The following is a 12,506-nucleotide window of genomic DNA, read 5'->3' on the forward strand; positions in this document are numbered from 1 at the left end:
TAATTTAAGTTAGAGGACCACAAGGGACTGAGTCATCCTCTTTAATTTGATGTTGAGATTTGCAGATGGCGATTAGACTCATGATCAGCAGTGTATTAAGCATTACTGGCTGCTGTCAAGTAAACATTTTGACAGATTTTTCTGATAAATTCAATAAAGTTAGATCTAAAATTGGACTCCACTCTTAGTGGGTATATATGGAAACCATTTTCTGTCGTATGTAAAAAAATAAATAGGTAATTGTTAGATAAAGTTTAAATTCAAGTCACAATAATGAGAAACCGTCACAATTTTGAGATATTAAGCCATAGTTATGGGAAAAAAAGTGCTATTGTGATATATAGCTTCAATTATGTAGCTAAGTTGCAGTTATCTTGTAAATTATAATCATAAATAGCTGACTTTACATGCTTATTGGGACTTTTTGAAAATTCTAATTTTGACTATGATGAATAATTGCAACTTTATGAGGCAATTGTGAGATATAAATGTCAGGTTGCATATATTTTAGTTATATAAATTTTAATTTATTTACTTTGAGGTTTAAAAAGTCTTTTAAACCCATGGCTTCTCACTGAATCATAACCAAAAGACCTCTGCTTCCTTTGAGATAAAAAGGAGAGCTAAAGGGCCAATCTCCCTTTTTATGATTTGTTGTGATTACTGCTGTATTGCTTGCACATTTTGCCTCGGTTATCACATGAAAATAAACAATCATCCACTCTTAAAACCTGAGAGAAATTGAATCTGATAACTGGTGGGAGAAAGCAACTCGAGATGGTGGGTCTACGTGCATTTCATACTGAGGTTATGTTTTGCTAAGCACACTAGATGACAAGTATTTCTGCTTAAGGGTCTCAGTATCCACATTTGCGTAATTCCCCTGTAGGTCTGAGCATGGAATGAAAATTGGCGTCAGATGTGAAATTAAAAACACTGTTGTCATCACTTGATCAAACCGACCTCCTTCAAAAGCATGAGAGTTAAATTCATGAACTGTGAACATTAAAACAACTTGTTTTAACTCTAGAGGTATTCTTTGCATGTCTTTATACAGCATAATATTTTTTTCTGTAATGTTAACATTCAGCAGATGCTAAGGCCATGTCCACACGTACATGGGTATTTTTATAAACTCAGTTTTTCCTACTTCTGTTTTTAAAAAAATATCTGTCCACATGGAAACGCAAACGCATGCAATGATGCAAGAGCATGCCAAGCCAACAGGTGGCGATATAATCTCAACCGTTAAAGCCATGTTGGCCAATCAGAAGCCTGAAAATGACGTCACAAGCCAAAAACCCCGGTTTCACTGTCTACACGATAACACTGCAACCGGAGTTTTTGAAAATCTTCACCCTGGCAGGCATATTCAAAAATGTTCGGTTTCAGTGACCTGGCGCTGCATTGGCGTGTGGACGAACGGCCAAATGAGCAGGTTCTTAGTGAATTATAAACAGAGCACAACCAGTCTGGTTTTCGAACAAATAACTCATGAGTTGGTTGATCTTAGTGTATCTCAAACACATGTTCAATTTAAGGCCTGTCAGTGTTAAATCAGTGTTGTTAATGGCTGATTGTTTAAATTATGTGTGTAGTTAACAATACATGTTAAGTTTTATCACTAGTGTTTTATTGAAATTAATGTATTTTACTACTTTTTTTTTTGCTTTATTCGAAATCATCTCGTCCTTTGGCAGTTGAAGTACATTTCTTTCTTTGATCTTTCATCTATTTCTTTTTTAAAAGCCTTTTTGAATCCACAGCTTGGATCCAGAGTGGACTGAAATAATTTATTTTGACTTTATAGTTTAGAGCGTGTCCTTGGTGAGACTTTCAAGGACTGCATCCAGGCCACACAGTTTATCAATAATTTCTTGATGCCCGCTGTGTACTTGATTTTCTCATTCACTTATTGATTTCAAGAAACATACAGTATGCTTTTATGCTATTTCTTTTCCTCTCTGAACTACAGAGTTTCTAACAATGTTTGTAATACTTTTTCTCTGAATCATGCAAAACATTTTTTTTTTTGTTTTTAACCTAGGAATGGCTTGCATCAAGACTTAAAGATGGATTGTTAACTGACAGCTTAGAGTGCTGCACACTCTTCCCGGCATTCTCAGCTCTGCTCTTATTTATTTATGGGACTCTGAGCAGCTTGGCATAGAAGTCTGTCACAGGTGCCCTGCATCACTCGGGTTGATAACTTATTTAACATGTTTGTGCACAGAATGCTAGAAGAACAAGCAAAGTGTTGTTCCCTGTGTAAAGAGGGCGATGCCACAGGGAAGGTGAAGGAGAAAGAGGAGGAGTGCTCTCTGTTGTTTAGAGATGAAGCTAAACCTCTCTGTGAGGGACTTGAAAGGGTCTCCTGAAAGGTATCCCCAGAAAACATGATTACACTCCACCTGCTTTGGCTGGGATTAAACTATCCATGGCTATCAGCTGGCTACTGGCATAAGCCCCTTGATCCTCTCGAATGTTCTCGAACCAGCTTGTGCACCTTGAGCTCTATATATATATATTTTGCCCCACTCAAAGACAAACAAAAGCTACAAAAACTGCCTCAGGTCCCACGCTTGTAGCATTGAAGTTGCATGCCTGTCAAGACCATCTTCTGCTCCCTTTGGTAGGTCTTGAAGTGGTAAAAACATAACTTTAGATTATGCATGGTCTCATTGTACAATAGCTTCAACATTCTGTACTTATAAATGCTACATATAACTATCTTCTTGTCCGTCCGTTCACCTGGCCTAAAAATAATTTAATTGAGTTTCCACTCATTGCAATTCTTCTTTGCATTCATTTAGATTGAAATTCTGCATCTTGTTTGCTACCTCAATTCAAATTCAAGTATTGAATTGCAATTCAAAAGCCATTCTCAATTAATTTCTAAATGGTGCACAACTTCGGTAGCAAGGCTCAAACATTTAGCGTCTTGTAAGTTAAGAACCCTATTGGGGACTCCAAAACACTGCTGGTAAACCTTGAAAGTCATCTAAACTACATTAGAACACAATTGCTTCCACTGTATTGTCCAAAATTTTTCAAAATGCATCTTTTGTGTATCCTTTCTTGCCTTGCAAGTATCTGTGCTGGTGTTTTCTGGGTCCCGAGCTGAAGATGGCTTTCAAAAACTCTGAAACTCAATTGAAATCCATACTTCACCTGAGCAAAATTTAAGGACTGCAAGTAAGTGGTTTGGAAAACAGGACCTAGAGACCAAAAGAGATTTGGCCATCTGACAAGTTCTGCAGCAGGCAGAAGTCACTCTCCCAATGTAAAGTGTTAATTAAAAGGTTGGGAGACGGCCAAGCAGTTGTAAATTTGTAGTTGAAGGCAGCCGCCTTTACAAGATATGCTTCTCCAAGCTTCCCGTGCATGCCTAGCTGTTCAACGGTTTTATTTATTTTCCATCTTGACAGGATAATGTTTGAAATTCCTGTGATTGTTGCAACTAAACATCACTGTCTGAACTTGGCGACCAAGTTGACGTTAATGGGGCTTTAGATGGTGATTTACAGCTGTTTTGTTCTGATGCAGTTTAGCAGCACTCAAGGGAGAATAATGACCTGAAATGTGGACAACATGGATAGGGTAAGGATGCACACTTGTGCTGTGGTGATACTTGTTAGCTTTTGTGTCATGCCGATCAAAGGGATCCTGTTGCATGCTTGCATGAATAGGGTTTATTTTCACTTATACATTCCTGGCATAACATGCTATTCATATTGTGTGGTGTGGATGGACACATCAAGAGCCCTAGACTAGTTTGGATATCCTCCATTGACAGGTTCTAAGTCTACCACACATGCAACACCACAGACACATACATTTATAAACCCTGCCATAAGCTTCCTAAAGAAGCTGCATATAATCACAACACCAACCCCCCACAGAAAGCCACCACACCACCCTAGACGACTTGTGCACCCTGGACTGATTTACATCCCATTGGCTTCTACGGTACACTTGGCCCTGTTACTTTTTTGTCAGGCCAGAATCCAGTTGGGGAGTTTACCCAAAGGGAGGGGAGTGCATTTAAAAAAACGGCCAGGTGCGAATCTTACATTCAGTTCCACTTTGTGTTACTCTTGGTCCTATATCCTTTTGAACTTTTTTTTCTGACCCTATTGACCATCCCAAGATGTACAGCTACAGTAAACCAGGTCGCTTCACCTGGACATCGACATTGAGGGAGTGTGAAAGCCTTACTAATGGGGGTAAGCGAGAAGATGAATCTCTGCAATGCTCTGAATGCACATTAAGTCCTGCACTTAGCAAGAACGTGCTGTGTATAAAAAGAGCTTGCTCATGCAAATGTCTTGTTTTACTTACACACTGGGATCTTTTGCAGCCTTTCACAGCTTTTGACTAGATTGCATGAACTTGATGCATCCAGCATTTAAAAAAGACTTAGTAGAGTGATAAGTGAAAAGTTTTGTTGCAGAGGTTCGCATGGGTACATTTAAAAGATTTACCATAGTCAGCCTTTAAATGCATGCTCGATAATCAGCCGATTGATGTATGCATACTGTTGTTGATGTGCAAAAGATTTTCATTTGTGCTTAGGCACTACCTTGTGGTTGGTGTGCCAATGGGATGGGTGAAGCTCTTGTGTTTGCCATCTTGATCTTGCCACTTTTGGCCAACCACATGGAATGTCTCAAGCCCCACCTGCTCTTTGCTTTTAACTGAGCTTAAGATGATATGAGTTATTTCCATCAACTCAAGACATTGCACAACGGCCGTATCGGGTTTTGTTTCTAAAATAAGCTTGACCTCCTCTCTTCATATCACAAAGTGCCATGTCAGTCTTGTCAAAATGATATTATTTTTATCTTGCAGCCTTAACATCAAACTCAGCAGTTTTCGATATTTGTCCTCCTTGCCCCTTTCGTATGGTTAACGATCCATGAGTTTGCCTCTCAAACATTGGGATATTTATGGTATTATGTAACTAAACAAAGACCACTGCTGAGTGACAGTTACATCCCACAATGCATTTGTGCCAGGAGAATGCCATTGAGAGAGAATGAAAGCGCTAAAGCTCTTGCGGCTTTAGGAAGACCCTGTCCCACAGGTGTAGGTTATAATTTATAGACCCTGCCTGTCTGGATTAGAGAGGGATTCAGTGGTATTGTGTGTGATGAAGTCACCTTGCCACTTATGGGGATGTGATTTCTGCAACATTTGATACCATTTCTTGGTTATAGAACTACTGTAAATGTTCCGCATGTGTTTGTGTATGTGTGTGACACTCTAGATGTTGTTTACACTTTTCAACAATATTGGTAAAAAAAGATATGACCCCCTCTGTGTAATTTTAACCATGACTGTATTCACTGAGGCATTTAAATATTTCTTCATTCTGCCGTGCCATTAGAGGCTTTAGGGAGATTAAGCAGAAAACCCAGTAGGCACTGCTGATGTGTCACTAAAGCTGAACACTGCTAGGGGACTTCAGGGTCAAACTGTTTTATATTATTAGCACGTTATTAATGATGGTCAGACTTCGGCCTCTCGAAGAGGTTAATACTTTTTGTACAAAAATAAAAAATAATAATAATAATGTGATAATCAGCTCTAATTGAATTTACCTGCTAAGATGGAATGTTTGTTTTTGATGTAGTGGAATAGCATTGTGCTAATGCCACTTTTCAAGTGGACACGATTAAAGTGACTCAGACAGAACAAATGTGATGCGCGGTTGTTTTATTTATTTTTTTCAAAGAAGGTTTCTAGTTTCCTCCTGAAGTTCAAGGATAAGTCATGCCATTTTCACCTACCCTTCATGGTGCTTGCTTTAATCAGCAGCTGTTGCCCTAATGGCGGCAAAACCCCCCTTTTTTTTTTTTAGGTCGAAGGGCAGGAAGTCTAGCTTGAGGCGGAACTTTAAGTGACACTTAGTAGCTAGCAGGTTGGCATTTATGGTATCTATCTGGCTGTATTCCCACAGAATTAGGAATCATTTACTAAGGACTGAAAGAAACTTTTATAGAATGGACATGGCAGTGGTATGGCACAAGCTATGCTGTGCACGGAGACTTTAAAAGTTTCTAAAAACCACTTGGCAAAACATGGCACCTGATCAAAAATAAGGCCCAGACAATGGCATTGGCGTTCTCAAACTAGTACGTGGGTTACTGGTGTTCAGTGAAGGACTGCAAATGTAAATAATCTGCAAGTCTAAATTAATAAGTATTCTATATATAATTTTTTTTTATCATGTTTATATTCAAATATAATAATAATTTTAATTATTTATTTATTTTTTAGGTAGCTAGTTTTTTTTAGGTGGTCTGTCATTGATCTAGATCTCCATCGGTGACTAGTCTTGCTAATTTATAATGATAATTATTGAATGAAACATTCATTTGACAACTGCTCTTTTCTTTTTTCTTTTATGCTCAAAGGTAAAATCCAAGCTGTCAGCGTAAGAAAGTAGTGTTTTATATTTATTTATTTATTCTGACGCTTGTTTAACAGATGTGACAGTTGCTAAGCAATGAAAGGTTGCCCAGGGAACAGTCAATTTGGGAGAATGAGATGCTGAAAAATCTTTTTTCATTTCGTAATTGCCGGATTTGATGTAAGAAATGCTGCTGTGCTTTGAACTGAGGAAGGATGAATCGTCAGATATTGACATGCTATTCGAAAATAGATCATTCATGTCTCAAGTTAAAATTTTAGCTCGGGAACACCGTTTTAGGTAACAACAGAAATTTGTCTCTTAAACATTTTGTTTACAAGGTAAGTCCAACAGGAGTTTGTTAGTAGCAGGGTATTTATTTTTCTTCACAGCCGTAAAGACCCCATGAATCCAAATTGGGAGTTTAGGCTAAATGTCGATTAGCTTTGAGGTCATATATATGCTAATGTTTTTCTAACAGCTTTAGCAGATATACACATTTAAAATCTACAGTCTTTCTCTTCTGGAAAAATGGACCAATGATGATTGATCTTGTTTGGAATTTTAAAATGCCAGTAAAAAGCTCCCTATAATGTGAATGTCCCATTCTCCTACAACCTTTTACCACCGATTAGCAATAGCGACTAGCACGTCATGGGTCAGGCTTTCGGTTTAGTTTAGCTTTAGCAGTTAGCCTTTGCTGATGTAGTGAAACCATCATTTTCAGGGGGCAAAACTTTTGTTTCTCCATTGGCAGCAATCCAGAAGTAGCTTTAAGCACTTTTTTTTTTTTGTAGGCAACATATAAATTGCTGAAAAACTGTGTTGTTCTCTTTGATTTTTCTGCACAGGCACATAAGCTAAAGGCAACTGGCTGTAAAAAATGACAATGTGTCTTGATCCAACCTGTTTGAATAGGAAATACGTCAAACCATTTCATTAAATCTTTAACTAGCTCTTACCTTTCACTCCCCTTTAAGATAGCAAATACTGTAAAAATAGGGAAGTCACCTAATTTTCCTCTGAATCACAACGTTAATGTCATTTAATAGCAGTCAGTGGTGTAATTATGCCTTCATAATGCATATATGCTATTTAATAGGAGGAGATGAGTGTAATTTTTATGTGAAGGGCAGGCACTTAATGCCCTATCAGCTGTTAATATGAACAGGCTAGTTTAAATGTTATATAATTATAGTTTTAATATATATCTGACTTGTTCACTATTACACAGATCTCCTAATCAACTCAGAAGCTGCTACTGACTGTTTTCCTTCATTATTTTTGCTGAATATAAGATGTAATGGGAATAGAAGGCCCCTTTATCTAGCTGATTATGATCCTGGTTTGTAAGAAACCTGGAACAGTTAAATTCAATCCAGGTATGCAGTGTTTCTGTCTTTAGTTTAGTTTGGAAAGTGTATGTGAGGGTTGGATGATCTGTAATATAGTTATATCTGGTATGAGCAGCTGGCCTTTTAAGCAGGTGCGTTTCCAAGCCTTTGACCCCAGGTACGTCAGCATCCAGGGTCAAAGGTCAAGCATGGCTGCCTGTAAACATTCATGACCTGCTGATGTTTAAAAAGGCATGAAAAAAAGATTTACACGTTCATGTGCAAACTGAAGACTTTTTTCTCAGAACGGTGAGAGAGAATCTCAGAATTCTGATTTTCTTTCTTACATTTCTGAGTTTACATCTCGCAATTGTTTTTGTTCTGACCATAGAATAAAAAATAACGCAACTTGTGAATTCATCTCACAATTGTGACTTTTTCCCCTGTGTTTATATATTGCAATTCTCAATTCTAATGTCAGCTATTTGATAATTAAAATCAAATAACATCTAATGTCTGCCACAGCTCGGTGACTCCTAATTTATCATTCTGGTCAGAAGTGAATAGCCGGGTTTCTTCCTTGGATCTCAGTGCTGAGAATGGAATATCAACTCTTTATGTTGTGATTTGTAGTGTAGTAACAGAGTATATTGCTGGACTATTTTAAGAAAGCATATGCAGTTACTGACATGCGATATAGGCTTCTACCTTTGAGCCAGTGTGGGCCTGGAATTTCACTTGACTTGATTAATGTTATCGATGAGAAAGCTGATTTTCCATAAATCCTCGGTTTATGATTTATGATTGACATGCCGGGTTGCTTTGTGTATGGGGTGTGCTTGAGTTGCGTATGCATGCATTTGTCTATATAGAATATGCCAGTGTGGCTGGATGAACCTGTGTCCTTTAACTTGACTCAGTGCTGAAGTTTGGCCGTGGTTCTTTGGCACTCGCTGTACTCCCAGCGGCTCCGTACAAGTTATACAGGGAACCTGTGAACTTCATCGTGCCCTTTTCGTTACAGCAGGAGATGACCTGATAATACCAACCTATCATTTCAGATTTGTCTGCATGACAGGGGTGCCATCCAGAGCCTCCCTAAGCACTTACTGAGAGAAAAAACCACATACACTCCACACACACATTCACAAAAATCACTACCCACCACCTAAAAAAAGCTTCAACAAATAAGAAGCGGCTTGATAACCATCTTTAGCAGATTTGTAGTTTCCATATATTTCATTGTTGATGTCTAAGTTGATGTCTGTTGGTGTCTGTGTTCATTCAATCAAATTCTACAGTATTTTGATGGCGAGTGTCACGGTGCAGGGTGCCTTCTCAGCTTCCCCTGCGGTCTGTGTTGTCCTGTCGGTTCGGTAGCTCGTGGTCTGGGCAATCAGCGCTGATCGTGGTGGGGGTGCGCAGATCACGAGCTGAGTCTTCCCCACCTGTCGCTCGTTCCCCAGCTCCCTTATATGTCTCTGCCTCTCTGTCTGTCATCGTGAGTAGATTGTTTTGTCTTTGCCCGTGGTTTGTGTGGTGTCCAAACTGCATTCTCACCTTCTGTTTTCCCGTCTAAGGATCCGTAGTTCGGAGATCCGGCAGCGCGAGTGGTCCGCAGTGTGCCGGCCAGCTCGGAGGATCTCTGTGTGCGCCAGAGCATTTGATTATTGTTTATGTTATTTTGTGTTTTGTGGCGAGAATAAAGATTCTCCTTTTCCCTACTCTGCATCTGAGTCCTCTGTCTAGCCCGCACCCTGACAGCGAGTCACTGTATGGCTAAAACCTTTTAATGTATAATATAATTTAGGGCTTCAGTATGATAGCAAATGTGACAAATTTTGAAAACATGTGACAATAAATCTGATGAAACTAGATAATGATATTCCCAGGCAGATAAATTAGTGTCATTACAGTGAGCACCATACATACAATAACCAATACAGCATGAGCCATCAGGTACGATTTGTGACCAATTGACTCTTTTGAATCAGTTCATTTTAATGAGTCAATCAAAAAGATTCATGAAACAACCTCAAATGCATTTGCGCAGTTAGACTGAAGCCAGTGGATCATTGAGAGCCGTTAATGAGCTAACAATTGACTCTCTCATGAGTCAGTATGGTTATGGCCGATTCGAAATAAACGAACTATGATGTAAACATATGCATAAATACATATAAGAGAGAAGATATACAGTAAATGTTCCAGGTCCCTTTATTTGAATGATGGGTAGTTGTGCATGAATGGCAACTGAAAATGAAAAAGGCTAAGTGAACAACAGCATTAACATTGGTGGAGGGGTGGGAGGCAGCTGGCAATGGAAGGGGTGTTTTGTTTCTTGTCTTAAGCCTCTTACTCTTTAGCCCAGTCAAACATGAAGGTCAAAAAGGTTTTAAATAGATCTCCGTACTCGAGGGAAATGTCGAGTAATGCTGAGGGGGAGGCAAGATGTAAATAGAGAACATTTCGCACCATCATACTAATTAGTGCAGTCTTTTGCTCTGGCTGCGTCAGAATTGATGGCAAGTCTGAGAAATGCTGCACTCATTAGATATTAGTTTTCTTGTTCATCTTGATACATGATAGTTTATTATAAAACTGTTGCAAATATCTGTGGAACAACAATATTGACGTGACTCAGTACACTGAACTCCATTTTGACATGATGTGTTGTCACTGTGGCATGTTAAGTCATGTTTCATATACTGCCCTCTAGTGTTTAAACAAGGTTTTATATATATATATATATATATATATATATATATATATGTGTATATATCCAGTATATATATATATATATATATATATATATATATATATATGTATATGTGTATATATGTGTGTATATATATATATATGTGTATGTATATATATATATGGATATATGTATATGTGTATATGTATGTATATGTATGTATATATATATATATATATATGTGTGTGTGTGTGTGTGTGTGTGTGTATATATGTATATATATATGTGTATATGTGTATATGTATGTATATGTATGTATGTATATATATGTGTGTGTGTGTGTGTGTGTGTATATATGTGTGTGTGTGTGTGTGTGTGTGTGTGTGTGTGTTGCACACTGAATTTACAAACATAATTTACAAGCACAAGTGGTTGCAACCCAACTTAATTTTTGGATTAGCCCATTAGTTTCAAAATGGCCTTATTCAGATGGTATTTTCAGTCTTTTATGGTGATGTAGAATATTCAGATGGTATTTTCAGTCTTTTATGGTGATGTAGAAGAACATTTACATGTCTCTTCTGCGATTAAAAACTTCCACTTTATTCCGATGGGATTTAATTCACAAATTACAACAGTTTGTTTTACACATGGTCGACCACAAGACCATATTCCAACATGGTGTTGAATGTTATGCCAAGCTTGTTGCTCTCATTATAATGGTTCATATTAGCCAGCTAGACTGATTTTCCTTTTTTTCTCCGTTCTCCTTATAAGCTCCCAGTAACTGTAGTGTGGTAATTTTACTTCAAACTGTTCTTCCAAACAAGCTTTCATTGTGCCAAATAGCCAAATTACTGCACAAAGTGTCGAACTGTAACCCTTAGCAGTTCTCAGGGAAGATTTTTAAAATTAATTTGGCACAATTCCTCCTCATAAACTCATGTCAGTTCAGACGTGAATTGCTTTCTGAACAATCACAATCCTGGTGTTTGTCAAAAAAAAAAAAAAAAAAAAAAAATGTATTTGTAAGAGTACCAATTACCACTCATGGACATGGTACGCTGCACTAATATTAAGGCTGTGATCACAGCTGCAATTAGCAAGAGCTGCTAATTCTTATTTTAGCCTGGAAACAAATGGTGGGGTGGAAACTCACTCAGCTCTGAAACCCGAACTTGCGAAAGACATCTCAAGTTGGATAATGACTGACCAGGTCACTCGGAACAGGACAGAGGTGAAGATGGATGCTGTAGCAGGAGCTGTTGGTAGCATGTCCTGTGTCAGCTCATCGCTGGACGCCTGAGAAAGAATCAGTCTCCCTTCTTAGTATCAGGCTTCTGTTACCTAAAACACAGAACCACAGTTCTGGGACAACTAATTTTAGTTTTGTTTGCAATTAATAACACACAGCTGACTGGGTTGAAAATACTTACTGCAATTCCACTTGAATGTGCAAAGTTGTGTGTTGACGTCCTCTGAAGAGTGTAAACACTGTGGCACTTACAGAATTCCTCTGTTTGTTTGAACACACAGACGTGTCACCCTGTTGATCAACCAATATCATGAGTTTAGTGGGATCACCTGTTTTTAGCAGATTGTTTGGGGCAGAAGTGTTGGTAGAAGTGTGTGACTTGGCAGAATTATTATTATTATTACCATAAAAACTGTAAATTGTATTTTTATATATAATTTTAAATTTCATTAGCATGATTATTTTAATAAAAAACATATTATTATTATTATTAATATTATTATCATTATTTTTAGATAAATGTTTAGCATAATTATTATTACTGTTGTTGTTATTATGTTATTAATTACTTATCAATACTGTATTATTATTATTATTATTATTATTATTAATTTCATTATTAAATGTTTAGCATTATCATCACAGCAAAACATCTGATATTTGTTTTTTTTAGTGTGATTCTTCTTAATTGTAATTAATTCTCAATAATAATAATAATAATAATAATAATCTTTAATAATAATAATAATAATAATAATAATAATAATAATAATAATAATAATAATAATAATAATAATAATCTTC

The 12,506-nt window shown here is 37.3% G+C and overlaps 1 protein-coding gene across 1 annotated transcript in view; it reads left to right on the forward strand.

The window, feature by feature from the left end:
• Positions 1–4,005: 4,005 nt before the first annotated feature.
• LOC122135674 (cytosolic carboxypeptidase 4-like) overlaps positions 4,006–12,506 on the forward strand; it is a 139,755-nt gene continuing 131,254 nt past the window's right edge. Inside the window, exon 1 of the mRNA XM_042715913.1 lies at positions 4,006–4,226. Within this exon, the coding sequence (XP_042571847.1) occupies positions 4,151–4,226 (76 nt within the window). The 5' untranslated portion in view covers positions 4,006–4,150. The remainder of the gene's footprint in view (positions 4,227–12,506) is intronic.

This window comes from Cyprinus carpio, chromosome A25, assembly GCF_018340385.1.
Source record: "Cyprinus carpio isolate SPL01 chromosome A25, ASM1834038v1, whole genome shotgun sequence".
NCBI lineage: Eukaryota > Metazoa > Chordata > Actinopteri > Cypriniformes > Cyprinidae > Cyprinus > Cyprinus carpio.